At 36.9% G+C, this 16,813-nt stretch overlaps 1 protein-coding gene across 1 annotated transcript in view; it reads left to right on the top strand.

Moving 5' to 3' along the window:
• The window catches only part of ramp1 (receptor activity modifying protein 1), an 80,396-nt gene that overhangs the window by 48,672 nt on the left and 14,911 nt on the right, over nucleotides 1–16,813 (top strand). The window contains exon 2 of the mRNA XM_059343567.1: nucleotides 5,066–5,201. Within this exon, the coding sequence (XP_059199550.1) occupies nucleotides 5,066–5,201 (136 nt within the window). The remainder of the gene's footprint in view (nucleotides 1–5,065; nucleotides 5,202–16,813) is intronic.

The raw sequence follows: 16,813 nt of genomic DNA on the forward strand, positions 1-16,813 counted from the left end.
TCATTACATATCAGATATAAAAATGTGACCAAACATTTCTATCTATGTCAGTTTTTGATCCATAAACACTGCAGCTCCTCAGGACCAAACCACCGAATGTTGTCTGCAACAGTTTTGTTTTTAGCTTAGCCAGTTGCCGGAAATGCCTTTTGCTCTGTGAAATCATCAATAAGATAGATTTTTCAAAAATTGTGACTCACTACAACCAGAGGTCCTTGAGCATACAGTAATATGAGACTGGTCTTCCCTTAAGAGCTTCAATTTAGGGCGTTTGTACAGGCAGCAAAATAAGACGCATTTACGTTTAAGGCTGTCCTCTGCATCTTGCTGACATAGAAGTTATGATGGACGGTGATGTAGAGTTTAAATGACAGATGTCACACTCGGGAAGGAGTAGAGGTGGATCGAACAAACAACAGATTTCCACCTAGGAGAACAGGGTTTGTGTCCCATGTGAAAACAAAAGTGAATGATTTTTCCATCACTTATGTTTTTTAGGTAACTTCCATGGCTCACGTCGCTCTCATAACTACATATTTTACTGTTTTAACACCTAGCCAGGAGTTTTTTTTGCCCTAAACCTAGTTCAGTGGGTATTGTGGCCTAAATTTACAGAAACTGCAGCCTTTTTATAGATGTATGTATATAATGACATGTGTGCTGCTTTTAGAACGCTTTGCTGTACCGGGAGCCGTGAAACAATCATATGTGTGATATGGACAAACGCTCATATGTGTCGTTATGGGTGGTATTGACAAACAGTCTATTCTGTCGTTAAGGTTGGAAATCTTGTTGACCATATAGGTGCATGACAAATATTGGGCTGAGTAGATTAGCTGCTGACAGACAGACAGATAGAGAGACACACTCACACATATGGCTTATTTCTGGTGGAGATAATAATTACCTTTATATTGGACAAATTTACAACACAAGGTGCACTCAGGACCAGCATTCATTGTGCACACAAGAGGTAGTTTGTCCTTGTAAAAAACAAAACATTACCTCTATCTCACAATCTCCCTTAACCAGCTGTTTCAGGGTTATAACCCTAATCACATAAGGTTAGGATTATAAGGTTTATTTGTAGTGAATCCAATATTTCCTTAACCAAACTGTAGCCACACACAGATGTTATTTTTTTAATCAAGAATTTATAAAATGGTCCAATTTCCATGTTTTTCTCAGATGATGAGGTTGGTTTATTTTGTTCTGAGTGAGTGGATGAGTAATGCGAAAAAATGAGTTTTTGTCTCTAAAAAATACAAAGGCAGAAGTAGCTTACACATTATTATACCACTACAGAACCTCATAGAGAGGATGTCGCAGTGGTTTGTGTTAGTGGTGTTTTTTTTAAGCCATAGGAAGTCATTAGAGTGTTGGCAAGACAAAAATCTGATCTGCAGACAAAAAAAGGGCAATTTTCTCTTTCGTCTTCTCTCTTTTCCTTCTTTGCTTTTTCTTTATGTCACAAACATACACACTCTAGATCCTTGATCGCAGTGTTTGATTTGGTTGTGTAGACGTGTAGATACACTCTCCACACAGCATGAGTCAGATTCTTTGTAGGGATGTAAACAAGTCATTTGTTTACATTTTTTAACCTCAATGTTCTTTTTTACCATCTTCAAAATGACACTGACTGGATCTTCCATTATATTCTGTTTCTACCTCTGCACCATTACATACATGCATAGACACACTGGCACTCATGCTACTGTTGACTTTAATGATTCTGAGTGAGCGAGAAATACTCAAAGACACAAACTGATCCGTCCACTTCTTCATAAAACTCTCAGGGAGCCACAGAGAGACAGAGATAGATTCACATAGAAAGGAGGCTGCCACAGGACGGATGAATAGAGATGTATATAGTTACAGATTCACTAAGACAAGACAAGTGATAAACAGCAGGTTATAAAGAAAACTAGAGGGAGAGAAAGGGGAGTGTTGTGGGAATAAGAGAGAAAAACAATAAAAAAGTGAAGAGAGGCACTGAAAATAAGTGAAGGCTGCAGGGAGGAGAATCAGTAGGAAGTCATAAAACAAGGATGATAAGGAATGTTTAGATTTGATAGGCTTGAGAACTATAATAATCTGACATTTGCGTCCAAATATTTCAACATAAATTATTTACTGGTGATGACATGATCTTATGTTTTCATTTCATACATTTGTGTCATCCAAATAACCAACAAATAATAACAGGAAACAGCTTTCTTTCTAGGCAAACAAGAGAGGCCGGTAAGAGTTATGATTTGTATTATTTTTTAAATTGCGTTGTTAGGTCGTTGTATGCACTGTTGCAAGTGATTCACTTATGCTTCATGATAATAACAGAGTTAGAGGATTTTTGGCACCAATGCTATAAAGCGCCTTGATATTTATGTATTTCATTCACTGTGTTAGCCATAATTTGACATTTCCATCCATCTGTTTTACTGATATATGGTTTTCAATGACAGAACAATTACTTGACACAATAATACACGGTCAACCATAAAGTTGGAATAAAATATTTTTTACCTTTTTTCATGAAATGATTGTGACAATGTGATTTGTTTTTGACAGATAAAGTCTATATATTCTCAAAACTGTATTAATTATTCCCTTCCAAACATGTCACAATGAAAATGAATGAATTGCGTCTAAAAACAAAATTATTCAAACTTTATGGGCGACCATGTATATTTCCTGGTCGTAAATCTGAACATTGGATATAGCTGTTTTATTTTGTTGATATATTCAACATTTTTACAGAAGGAAATTGGGATATATATCATTTCACAAATCAGAAAAATACTGTCAAAGCCATGCCATGTTTTTAGGAACAAAATGTCATTTAAATCAGGGTATGAATGATATATAGACAAACCCCTTTGTAAAAACCTTTAGGATATAGTAAGGAATAAAACTGGTACGTTCGGTGTCTGTAAGTGTAGCTGAAGGTGAGAATATGGCTCGAAGAATGAGAAAAAACTCTTTTTGAGAAAATGGCTTTTAAAGATTTCAAACATTGTTAATGGGAATTACTATTTAAAGAGAAACTATTGAGTCTAATTCATAGCAACAACATCTTAAAAACACATAATATTGTGCAGGAGAGTGGGATCTTTCTAACGATGTCCGTGATGACAAGGTATACAGTAAATTCGGATGTTTTCCTTCCACTATTTGGAAAGAGGAATAGCCCAAAACCTCAAAATTGACCAATACATGAAAGAAATATGTTTTGCCTGTAGTTTCCCGCCACAAATAACAGAGGACTGTGACTGAAAACAAAAGTATTCCAATTTTATGGGAGACCATGTATACATAATAGGGCCGGGACTCGATTAAAAAAAATAATCAAATTAATTAGAGGCTTTGTAATTAATTAATCTAAATTAATCGCATTCTAATCACATATAAATATTTGACCTGAGAACAGTGAGAAGTAATTTTTTTCATATGGATTTTTAGTATACCGTTGAATACCACATTAGCGTCCACGCTAGCTGCTATATGTTTAGCATTGAGGTGATACTTGAGGCTCAATGTGTTGCGGTGATATGCGAATTCCTTGTTGCATAGCAACACAACCATGCTCTTATCGACGCTTCCATCCGTTGGTTTTTTGTAACAAAATGTCCCATCATCCACGGGGCCAACCAAAGCGTCTCATCAGCTTCTTCCTTCATGTTCACTGTGTTTTTTTGTAGTCTGAATTCATGAACGCTAGTTGCTGCTCCAGTATAATCGGTCCGCCTGAAACTCATCCAGTGAGAAACGTTCCGCGGTGCAAAAATAAGTGCAATTTTTTTTTTAACGCGTTAAAGTCCTGGCCCTAATACATGATGTATACCACAAAAGTGTGTTTTGCAGATGCAAATTTATTAAATAAACAGAAGGTTTCCTAACTTTAAACAACTAGCTGTGATGTTAAAACCCAAGCAGCTGACATAAAGGAACAGTTTGATATATGATATTTTGGGGGGAAATGCTTATTCGCTGGCCTTACAAAAGTTAGAAGAAAAGATTGATACTATCCTTGTGTCTATATGCTCAATATGCAGCTGGTAAGTGGATCCTTTAGACTTGGATGGAGCAAAGCCAACTGTTTTCCCCTGCCCTAAGTCTTTATGCTCATGGCCTATAGATTCTGGCTTCATATTTTGCATATTTTGAATTAATTCAATACATTGGACACATTTCTTGCTAGACATATTTTCAGGCTCACACATCTTTTCTTGCTTTAAGCCCTGAATACATGAAAGTGGTCAATCTTCTTATCTATCCCTTAGAAAAAAGCACATAAGCGAATTTCCCAAAATGTCATTTTTTTTTCCTTCAAAGGGGATTATACGACATTTTCTGATGTTATATCTGATATAACGTTTTAGGACTTTTCCATCAGATATCAATCTGTTATGAATTAATTTAACCAAAGTATTGTTGGACATTATTATGAGTAACTGAGGGTTTTACCCCCATGATTCTAATTCACACAGTCAATTTCTCGCACACAGTCCTAGAGATAATAGTCCAAAGCGTCTTTTTCTTTTTCAACATCTAACAGAAAATAGCTACACTGTGTGTGTGTGTGTGTGTGTGTGTGTGTGTGTGTGCGTGTGTGTGCGTGTGTGTGTGTGTGTGTGTGTGTGTGTGTGTGTGGGCTGTTCAGCAGGTCTTGCAGGGCAATGATATACTGAACACTGTGATAGCAGGTGATGTGTAAGTGTCATGTCTTACAAATGGGGAAACATAGTTTACAGTGACCCAAAACAGGATGATAACATTTAAGGTCGTAGCTGCTTTCAATCCTAAGTGCTTTCCTGTGCTTTTACTGGGCTATAGCATTTAACCAGGCTGTAGGGGGCTGCATGTATACACACACACACACACACACACAGTGAATGACAATAGAACAAATAAATTGTACTTATCTACTCACATCCCACGTGTTTACACTTTTTAAAATGATAAAAAAAAAAATTCTAATACCTGCTTTAAATTCATTGCATTTTTGTCTTGCTCCACACTCATCTGTCATCCATCTCTTTTCCCTCCCCTCTTCTCTCAACAGCGTCTCAGTGTGTATCAGCACTGGGGTGCGGACCCCACTACGAATTCGCAATTGAAGAGTTCTGCCTGGCCAAATTCAGACTGGACATGCAAGAGCTGGACCAGAGACAATGGTGCAGCTGGGAGGACACAGTCGAGTGAGTCGGCTATACACACACAAAGAGAGAGAGAGACACGCACGTTCTGGGGCAAATACAAACAGATTAAGGCACTGAATCAGCAGTTTCAGTCTATTTGTTAGTTGTAATGCAGTAAGAGCATTAAATGGCCAAATGCGATTTCAGCGTGTTCCCTAAAAGCCTCTAGCACACAACAAACATTACCTTTATTCTCTTTTGATCCAGGGTAAGTCAACACAATGAAAGTTAACTCCACACTTGGAGGCACATTGTTGAAGAAGAATTTTGTTAATTTCTGGCTTGGGATCTTTACAATCATCCAACGTTTTGGTCACCTTCCAACAGCTGATAAGATACTGGGTGAGTGAACAGAGAAAAACATGGCATAGGAAGAGACCGAACAAAAGCTGGACAACATCCACTGGGATCTTTTGTGCATGTACAAATATTATCTTTGCACTCACTGTAAAAGACGTCTGGCGCCACATGTTTCCACAACTGCTCTTAGGATTCGAGTGCCAGTTATTGGCATCATTTGGTACAACTAAATTATAACAAAGCTAACAGTCCCCACTTGACTGTCAATTTAAAATTGTGCTCCAAAGTGTTACAATTAAACCCCTTTCCTGAACGACCTGCTGCCTTCCTGAGGGCCTTCACGAAAACTCCCTCCCCCTATCAGCAAACTTGGAAGGGGAACCCAATTAAGCAGGTCAAACAGGCCTGACCTGTGCCAGGGTGTTCTTGCCTCGTAACAGCAATGTCTCTGTTCGCATGAACGGTACGAACTGTTACTTGGGAAACCCTTTCATACAGCTTTGGGCCAGAGCCAACTATGTCATAGTAGATTTGGAAAGACAAAAGCAGCAAGGTTAACTCGGGTAAAGGAGCAGTGTTTCTTGACCTACGAATCATTCAGCCAGTACTTTACACTGAGTAGTCTGAATATAAATAGTCTACTAAGTGGATAAAATCATATCTGGCACCTTCTGTATTTGAATGAATAATACATTCATCATGCCTGAGCCATTAGATCATTATCTTGCAAGGCAGCTGGATTCTCACGAAATTATAAGATCACACAAAAATCACTTGGTCAAGATCGCAAATCTATCTTGTCAGGCTTCAAGTAATATGTGTATGTTGTGATTTAGATGTGTGTAATGACTGTTAACGACAAGGCGTCGTCAAAACAACAACGGCAACATTGACGTAGACATCGATTGACAAATGGTTGATCTAATTACCTGCCAAGTATTTTCGAAAGTCCCTGCCCTTTTCCAAACAGTTTGCAATACCTGCATCTAAGATGGTTTTGTGTAACAAGTCCCATCAGTAGCACCATAAAAGTGCCACAGGGCTCTATTTTTGAGCCTCTGTTATTCATTGTTTACATCTTTCATCTATGTGAAAATCCTGATGTACGCAGACGACACAGGCATTTATGCTCAAGTGATAGGTACTGGACAAGTAGTTTACGATTAATCCTAATTAAAAAAAATCTCTCCAGATGTTTATGTGAATAGACAGCAGTAGAAAAACTTTATCGATGAGGTTAACCCCTTAACGCCTGAATTTATATAGCTGTATATAAAAAAATGTTTTATGTGTGTTTTTGCCTTTAAGTAGATGGTAAATAATGTTGAGATTATTAATTTCACTTTTGCACAAAAAATAAATAGAAATTTTGGTATGTTGCAAATTTGCGACAACAGGCATAATGGTCAATTTGGTATGTTGCAAATTTGCTACAGCAGGCATAATGGTCAATTTGGGGTCAATTTGGTATGTTGCAAATTTGCTACAGCAGGCATAATGGTCAATAATAGGATAACAATAACACAGTAATATAACAGTAATATAACAGTGAAAAAACAATGTTTTATTTATTCACCCTCGTTTATTTATATAAACCTGCAACAGCAGGTATTCAACCGGCAAGCACTGAAACTATAGTTGTTTGTTTCCTTTTTCAGAAAAAAGTATTGCTATTGCATTCCGCAGACGCTATCTCGGCTGGTTGACTGAGTCAAACGGTTTGTCGCATATTTGCGACAGCAGGCGTTAAGGGGTTAAATGCAGTCTGCATAGTCCAAGTGTAGGGCTGGGAATCATCAATCATACTTGACTTGGTTACAGGTTCCTGAATGATACTATTTTTGTAACAATTTATTTTGGTGAGCATGTTTTTTCTGCAAGGTTTGAAAACTTAATTTTTAAATTAGATGTTTGTCTGGAGTTTAAAATAACTCACATAACTGCTCAGTCACCATTCAAAAGCTTCAAGAGGACTTCAGTCTTTTCTTTCAAGGCCAGTGAAAAACAAAATACTCTGAAGGATTTTTTAAGAGTTTTTTTCATGTTATTGGATAGAAATAGCATGGAAAGATAGAGGAAAGGCAGGGAAGAGAGAGAGGAGGGATTTCATGCTGCAAATAGAAGGAAATCAAACCCTTGTTGCTGTGTAAGGACTCAGTCATTATACATGGCACATATGCTCTACCAGGTCTACCAAGGCACCCTAAAATATATATTTCCCCATGATGAACCCATATTTTTGAATTCATAAATCTGTAATATATTTTATCCTGTGTAAGGATGAGTATATGTTTGGTACTTGTGAAATGTGAAATACGCTGCACATTATATCCTGTTTCTATTTTGCAGTGTTTGTGTTTATCTGCCCAGGGACTGCAGATCGAAAGTACTGCAGCCAGGACCTAAACTGAATTAAAGCATCTCCTCATATTGCTTGGGATTAAAGTTTTGTGTACTGTTCATGGTCCCTGACAAATATATTTACCTCCAACGATATTGAGTTGTGGAAAAAAAGTCATAAGAACTTCTTTACCATTCTCACAGAGTTTGGTCTAAAGTTGGACAACATAATATCAGAGGAGTTTGATTTACTGACTAGCGAGCTAACCTCTGACTTAGTTCTCCCCAAAGTTTTGTCTCAGACCTCCTCACAGAAAACAGAAAAAGCAAGAAAAGAAAAACAACCAAAAAAGAAAAAAAAATAGTGAATGAAAGATTGAAATGTCAAATCTGTTCAGCTGAATAGAAAAGGTCAAGTATGTGTGTGGACAGATGCTCCCCCTTGAAGGGAAAGTTGCATCTTGGCCCAGATGCCACCAGGGATTTCTAATTTTGTTCCAAAAATGACATCTGCAGTCTATGTACATGTGTGTGTGTGTGTGTGTGTGTGTGTGTGTGTGTGTGTGTGTGTGTGTGTCAGGACAGTTCTAGGCTACACAGCCTCTTTCCACCTCACAGTGTAAAGGAGGGCAGCTTCCTCAGCTGTCACATCAGCCTGATTTCCTACCAACAAGTTCTGCAACCTAAATGACATAAGTTATTATACATGGTGCATGTGCTCTACCAGGTCTACCAGGGCACCCTAAAATATATACTTTCGCACGCTTGAGGTTGTAAAAAAAGGCTGCAGTTTCTGTGGATTTATGTTATAAAACCACCTAGGTTTAGGGCAAAAAACTGGTAAGGCGTTATAAAATACACTTTAAACAGTAAGTACATGTAAGTAAATGCCAGAAGTGAAAAAGTTACAAGGGTCATGTGACCATGGTTATAATAGTTTTGGATTTTTCATTAGTTTTAGTTTTTAATTGTGAATTTTCGTTTTCAAAATCAATTAGTTTTAATTAGTTTTTAGAGACAGTTTGCTAGTTTTAGTTTATTTTTTATTTTTTTTAGTTTTAGTTTTTTATCATGGGCTATGTGTTTGGTGTGAGATTCAAAGAGGTCATAATAAATTTTGCCTTTATTTCCTTTGGTTTATACATCTCAGCCCCAATAAGGTTACTCTATACAATAACCCAATAACTCTTACAGTTCCTGGTGTTTTGAATTTTGGTTTGAGTGTCAACATCCCAGTCTCAGTAAACATATTTACCATGTGTTCCTGCAGGTTCACTAACCAGCTGCGATTGAGTTGGAACTAAATAAATACATTTTATATCAACCAAAAAGGATTATGCAGTGTTTCCCCTACATCTATTCTGCAGCTGCTGCTGGATTTTCAGCGCCGCCGCAAAAAAATGTGATGTATAATATTAGTGACACTTTTACCATAATAACTAAACGGTTTGTGCTATCAGGAAAATTCCAATGTTTTCTGAAAGCTGAGAAGTTGCTCTTTACAGCCAACATGGTGCCATTACGGTAATTTCACTTCATTTCAGCTTCTCCCAGAAACCCACAAAGCAGGAATACACACACTCAGTGGTGGATAAATATTATGTATGTTTTATGTATGTAAGGATTATGTATGAAAAAAGTTGACAAAGTTGACATTTTCGCCATAATTATAGTTAGTTTCAGTTAGTTTTGTAACCACACAATACAGTTTCAGTAAGTTATTGTTTTTTAAAAAACTCTCGTTTTTATTTTTTTTCAGTTAATGAAAATGTTTTTTCAATTCTAGTTTTCGTTATTTTGTTAGTTTTCGTTAACTATATTAAACTTGCACGTGACTACCCCAAGTTACATAAAAAACTTAAGTTATGTTTGAAAACGTAATTCCCGTAACTTACGTTAGAAATCGTTTACTTTCGTTTTCAAACAGACACATTCCTTGCTCTCCTTGGTGAAAGTCCGCTGTTTGTTCAACCCATCCACCACCCAAATACAGGAATCCGCCTTTTAAGTTCCCTTGGCTGTCAATCACTAATACACATTGCAGCAGACGGTGAAATACGTGAATATAGCTAATTTTTCGCTGCCTGTACACACAACCTATACTGTAGTTTTTGAGGGGAGAACGGGCTGATTTATACTCTATTCCCACCCTTTGAAACACTTAACATTGTCACAAAAAAGTTTGATCCCGCCTCGGTCCTAATTTCTCCCTCTCTACATGAAACCTTTTCCAATTTTCTCTCCTTAAATCATCAGTAGAATGTTAAATTATGCTCTTATGATCACTGTCTTTATCATTTTTAATGCCCTCTTACATTTTTCACGGACTTATGATTCTTAAAATACACACTCCTCCCCATATGTGCAGTTGATTGCCCTGTCTGTTCTGTTGAACTGCTGTCACTGCAGTATACATTATTAACTGCAAGTACGAATTCTCTTTAGATCCCAGAATATACCTTATTCCATTATACTTTACAAGCTTCCCCACACTCAAGTGCCAAACTCACTTTGCATGACTGAATTTGTTTGTTCTCCATTAACACTGCTCTGCTTTGTGCATTACAGCTGTAGTTACAATATGCAATCAACTCTAGTGTGTCACGGATTATATTGCTAAGACACATTATGTTAATTTTTCCACTTAAAGTTTAGTAACATCCCTAATACATTTGAGAAATGCTTTATACAGATTAACACACCCACTCGTCAATAAAGAAATGTCTCACTCCCGTTCTGAAGCAATGGTGACTATAATAGGAAATAGATGCACTCAGAACGACATGCTCAGGAAATTAATATGAGCACCATATTCTCATACTACTGTTCATAGGATATTTTACAAAATGTGACTGTTATATTTAATGGTTGCTGTTTTAAACACATGGATAAGGTTGTGAAATGGAACTACTTGGTTAAGTTTAGGCACCCGTGCAACAAAATCGATTGAATTACATTTTGAGGAAAATGTATTTTCATACATATTTAGCTTGTTCCTGATGTATCACAAAAACTTTTATTTATAGTCCAGAAGTCTTGGTATTCAGAAGGTTCTGTTCAACAAAAATCAACATTGACTTATTTACTGAACGAATAAACTAATTTTTACCAAAACAATACAATATTTTACTAAATCTAACCAACTAGTTTTGTTGCCTGAACCTAACCAAACTGCTACCATTTGAACAGATTAAATGGAGAATCACAACAATGGAAAAAAAAATGTTACGTTGATGTGACAAATTAAGAACATTTTACACTGCTGCTGACAATTTTTAAATGAATGGGGGTTTTTTTCCACATTAGTTTTTCAACAGTATGATCCATTAACAGACTCTCAAAACATTTTGTGACTCCATTACAGTAAACATCATGTATGGCTTAGTTTCTGGCAATGTCACATTCATGGTGTGTGCAGGTTAAGTGTAGATTTATTTTAAAAGGATGAGTTTCATTTGCATCTACAGACGTAGCTGTTTGCTGTGATGGAGCTCAAACCTCAGTTTGAGGAGTCTTCAAGTTAATCTATATTACATGGAAATGTATGGAAATCAGGGCTTTACTGATAAAAGGGAAAATACATTCAGACGTGAAACACAAAAAGCAGCAGGATTTATAAAATGTAATATGGGTAGTAGTTAATGGACTAAAACATGCAAAATGATAGTATTCTGTTTAGGTACAGAAAATAAAACCATCAATGCCTTTTGGTGTTTCAGTCCAGCTTTGGTGGAACCACTGTGATGTTTACAATTACAGTTTCGTACATGCAATAAGATTGACACAAACATACAATGTCAGCTTAGACCCAATGCATACAAATTCATGTTTACTGTTGGATCAATAAATAAATATAGCATGTACTGTCAGGCTTGGCCAGGGAGGTCACCATGAAACACAAATGTCCGTCACCTCATCTCTTCTAAAAAGCAATTTTACCCTTAGAGAAGGCCTTATCAGAAATCATTGGAAAACAGAAAAATGATAAATCCAGTTCCTTATCGACAGCCAAGCGGCAACCTCTGTGCCTGAAAAGCGAACCAATGTGGAAGTGCCTTAAAGCGGCAGAAGGTTGACTCCACTAATCGGAAAAGAAGTCTGATTGTATAGAAGTCTATGATCCTAAGGATCCTACTTCTCACTTGATTTATTACCTCAATAAATATTTTCCTAATGAATTTATGGCCTTAATCGCTAGTTTCAAGCATGATGTTCATTCTGTAAATGATGGTCCCATTTTGAAGAAAACAGACAGTAAAGCAGGGTATGCTTTTGGGCATGGCTATATTATTTAAACATGTCGTTAATGCAGAAAAAACACAACCACTGCCTTAAGGTTAAGATAAAAAGAACAAGGCAAGGCTTAAAAAAACAACAAATTGTGTGAAATATTAATGAATTTCCATTGTAATAGTTTTTGTAGGATACCATGAGAACCATTCACGAGGACAGCCTGCTTAAAAAATGTCTTGTTCAGTCTTCAGTTGAACTAAAAGACTCTTAGGAGTTGGCTGCTCTTTTTAGACACTTAGCAGATGGAAAATGCAATAAGTCTGTTAATGCCATCGGAAGGACAGAGATGTGGAGCTGGAGACAGGAATGATAACATGTCACCATTAGGTTCAATTTGAACTTTTTCCAGCATGTTGCTTAAAAAATTAAGTTGATATTTGTCACATTTACAAAAAGTTTTCATTAATTTGTACATCATGATAATAAATGTGTAATAAGAGCAGAAGATACATTTTTAAACCTATCACAGTCTAATTATAGCCTTCCTACGCATTTGAACCATTTTAACTGATTTTTTTTTTTTTTTGCTCAGTTAACTGAAGGACAGGCATTTATAGCCCACCTTGACTACACAAGTGTCAACTAGTCAAAATTCCATCACAGTCTTAACCATGGATCTTTCATCATGCTTTTTTCTCATTCAGCCATTAAATCTCTCACTAAAGTTTGTATAACTTTTGGTGCCCAGTAGCTGCTGTATATGGTCAGAGTACCACAGGCTACTTGAAAATACATGTGTCACCAGGTCACAGCCTACATCGGGAGGATGTGCATAGATTAAGTCTACATGCGTTTGTAAAGCTGGCCGAAGAAAGTGTATTCACTGCAGTTATATCACCTTAAAGAAACAGTTAAGTTAAAAAGGATACGATAGAATAATTATAAAACAGCTCTGGAGAAAAATAGAGAACAATAAAGGATTTGGTACTCAGCTGTCATGTCCAATTACTCAGTGCCAGCGGCTTCTCTGTACAAAGAAAGTAACAGTTTAATTGCTTCAAGCCGATGGGCACAACTCCTATTATCGAGTATCTGGGACTTTGATCTTTTCTGCAGCCATCATAACAGAAAATGCCTTCTGGCAAACAACTGGGGCGAGAATCTGTGTTTTAATCCAATGATTACAATTATTATAAAATGCAACTTAATCATGGTTGTTCACCCTCATGAGAACATTAGCAGAACATGAAGGGAAAGTTAACATCCACTATTAGTCATTCCTTTGTGGTGCCAACAATCATGTTAAAGTCTATCATTAAAAGGGAGAGGAATAAGAAATTCTGCTTCATCCTAAGTCTGTAAATTTAAAGGCAGCTGTAGGTGTTTGATTGACAGCTGAACAATAGGGGGCATCAAGACACAATAAAACCAAAATTTGTCACTAACTGTAGCTTACAAGGAGTTTGTAAGCAAAGTCTAGTTTGTTAAGCAAATCACTGTCTATATAGACAATTGCTTTCTGGCTTAGCCTATGAACGGGCCAACAAGTTCTTCAACCTAAACAACAGAAGATGCCATGTGTCAGTAGCCTACCACAAATTACGGCAAGTAGGTAGCCTACTTATAGCGACTCGCATTTCACAGCTGTACGTATCATGACTCGCGGTACAGCGGCACGTTCTAAAAATAGAACACACATACGGTTCGCGGTTGTAAAAAAGACTGCAATTTCTGTGGATTTATGTTGTAAAACCACTGACCTAAGTTTAGGGCAGAAAATTTTATGGTAAGGTGTTATGAAAGACAGTTTAAACAGTAAATAAACTACTACTGCAAGTTACATTCAAAAACGTGATTCACGTAACTTAAGTCAAAAATGGTTTACCTTTGTTTTCACAAGGGACGCGAACCCAGCTTTCTTCGGTGGAAGTCCACCATTTGTTCGACACAAATCTGTGTGTTCCACTAGCTTGCATGTAATTCGTTGTCTTCAATGAAAACATATGCTTGTTAGCCGTTGTCAGCATGCAAATTCTATATGTTACTATATGTTACTGCTGCCTTTTAAGAGAGGAAATAACACATTCTTCCTTTTTCAAATACAAAGTCTAATTCATGAGCAACAAAACACACCTTTGCTAAATCCAATACACTGCCGCTACAACCTTAGCCTACTTGTTCTTGAACATTAGCTAATGTTAGTGAACTTAGTTAAATATAAAATCATGTAACTGACAGCTGAGCCAGTTTTCTGACTTTCTGCTCATATTACTGTCTATTTGCATTAAGATAGATATTTTACAAAAGAGTGTAATAACTGTATGTCCTCAGCAAAAAACACATGCTTGTTAGCATCTAAATGCTAGGTTTAAGCTTAAAACCGTAGTGCTTTAAAACAAATATACAACTTTTAAGAAATAAATCAGACATTCTCTCCTTTTCTAAAATCAAATTTATTAGCACCTTTGCTCACTTCAATACCCTGATGCTATAATATCTTGTTACGTGGCTAATATTAGGCTAGCTAGTGTTAGCTAACCAAGAGAAGCAGATATGTAGCCTACTAATTGACTGCTGAAGTAGTGGTCACCTTCTCTTTTTCTGACTTACTATATTATTACTAACTGCAGTCTACTTGAAATTATTGTGTGCCACATTTTAGTATTTTAAAGCATCATGATGATGTTTTACAAAGGTAAGACTTTTGTAAAACATGCCTCTTAATTTTCCATTAACTGTCTGCTGATTAAATAAACTGAAATGAAGAATATCACCATTCTTCTTCGATAAACTGTGGGGTTTTTTTTATCTGTTTGAAGGTTGAGGAAAGTGACTATGGAAACTGGAGCTCCACAACAACACTGATTTACATATGATGGGGGTGAAAAAACCATTCAGCTGCCCTTCATCTCTTTCACAGAACTTCAACATCAACAACTTGAGATAATCCGCTGAAGTATAAATATGTATGGGTTCGATTAAGTATGCTTTAGTCAATCCATCTGCCAACCTCAGTAACACAGGACCCCGTAGGCTGGATCTACTCATCCATCCGCTCCGTCTGTTGGGTTAGTTGGGTAATTGTGGCACATTATTACATTACTGTGTTCAGGGTGGCGGTAACGTAGCATAGCCGGCATTATGCATAGTTGATAAACACAGCAAAACAACTTTATCTTTCATTTTAGCTTTCATTTGCTGAATAAACAAACTAATTAGACAGAAATTATTCGAGAAGATATTTTTTTGGGATGAAAACAAACTTCAAAGACAATTTTTATTCTTCTGCTTGTTAATGCCTGTATGTTAGAAAGGCTACATGCTCATTACAATTATAGATTTTTTTACTTTTACAGTAAATGCTATAATGTGTTAAAGTTCAGATAAGGAGTCCTTGTTGACCTTGTAAACTGAGTAATTCTTTAAAATCAGCTCAAGCACTTAGCTGTGATGGCATTAATTTGGGATCAGAACACATGCCCCATTAATCCAAAAATGGCTATTATGTTTTTGATTAATCCTAATTAACGTCTAATTCTCCTCCTTTGCCCTTGTCCCTGTTTTTTTTCATACCACAGGCTCTTAGTGTAAAAATAGCTCAGTTTCTTGGTTTCACAAGGCCTTTTTTTGCATGTGATTGTTGGAGGGTATTTTGGTCAGTCAGTCATGCATGCCTGTCAGCCGTCTGTAATAATTTAAAAACCCCTTTTGTGTGTGTGAGCTCACATCGGGGTTACATGAGAACCCAGGCCAGAAAACTCCAGTGAGCTCAGCAGTGTGGAAAGCTAATTGAAGTTCCCTTTCTGGTGGACCTCTGTGATTAAACAGCTGATTAGTCGGTGATTAGAAATGGATTGCCGTATGTTTTTACAGCTATAATGACTGGATAACATCCAGTATTGCCTGGATTGTCGCGCGGCTGCAGCTGTTATGCAATACATCTTTAATAGCATTAGGACAACGATTTGAATATTTGCCTCCGTTAGGGAGGTTTTTCATCAAACTGTTGGCATACATTTCCTTCCACATCCATGCTCCTCTTCTGCTACAAAGGATAAATCTCTGCATTTGTTCTCAGGAACAAACACATCATCTCCTTTTTTTTTCTTGCTTTCTTGCTGTAAAACTCAATTCTTTATAATCTTCCTCCCTCTATAGCTTTTAGTTTATTGCACATAGCATTGTCATTGTGAATACCTCCAATCTGAGGTAGAACTGAATATAGTGGAGCCGTTAGACACACAACAGAAGGTGTTTCCTTGCTCTAATTGAGCCACATCCTTGTTCGGAGCCTTTGCATCAATACTGCAAACACTCACTTTGACGAATCATTAGTCCCACTGGGTTTCAGTAGAAGCAGGAGAGGAATTCAGAGAGAGTTTTTCCCCTCATTGTGCACTATTACCATTGCACCAAACAGAAGTGTTCCCAGGTTTCAGGCAGTTCTACTGCAGTGCTTTGCAGTTCCTTTTTTTTCTTCCACAGTCTGTGAAAAGTTCGAAAAATGAAAACACACAGTGAACTGTGCCAATCATACGGTAGCCACACCTCAAAGCATAACTTGTTTTATCTTCTATTTTACTCTAAACGACACCGTCATTTATAATATGAACACCATGCTATAATGAAGAACACTTGAAACTAGCAATTGAGACCATAAACTCGATAGGAAAATGTGTATTGAGGTAAAACATCAATTGTGAAGTAGGGCAGTTTTCTCATAGCCTTCTATACAAATG

This window comes from Centropristis striata, chromosome 10 (genome assembly GCF_030273125.1).
Source record: "Centropristis striata isolate RG_2023a ecotype Rhode Island chromosome 10, C.striata_1.0, whole genome shotgun sequence".
NCBI lineage: Eukaryota > Metazoa > Chordata > Actinopteri > Perciformes > Serranidae > Centropristis > Centropristis striata.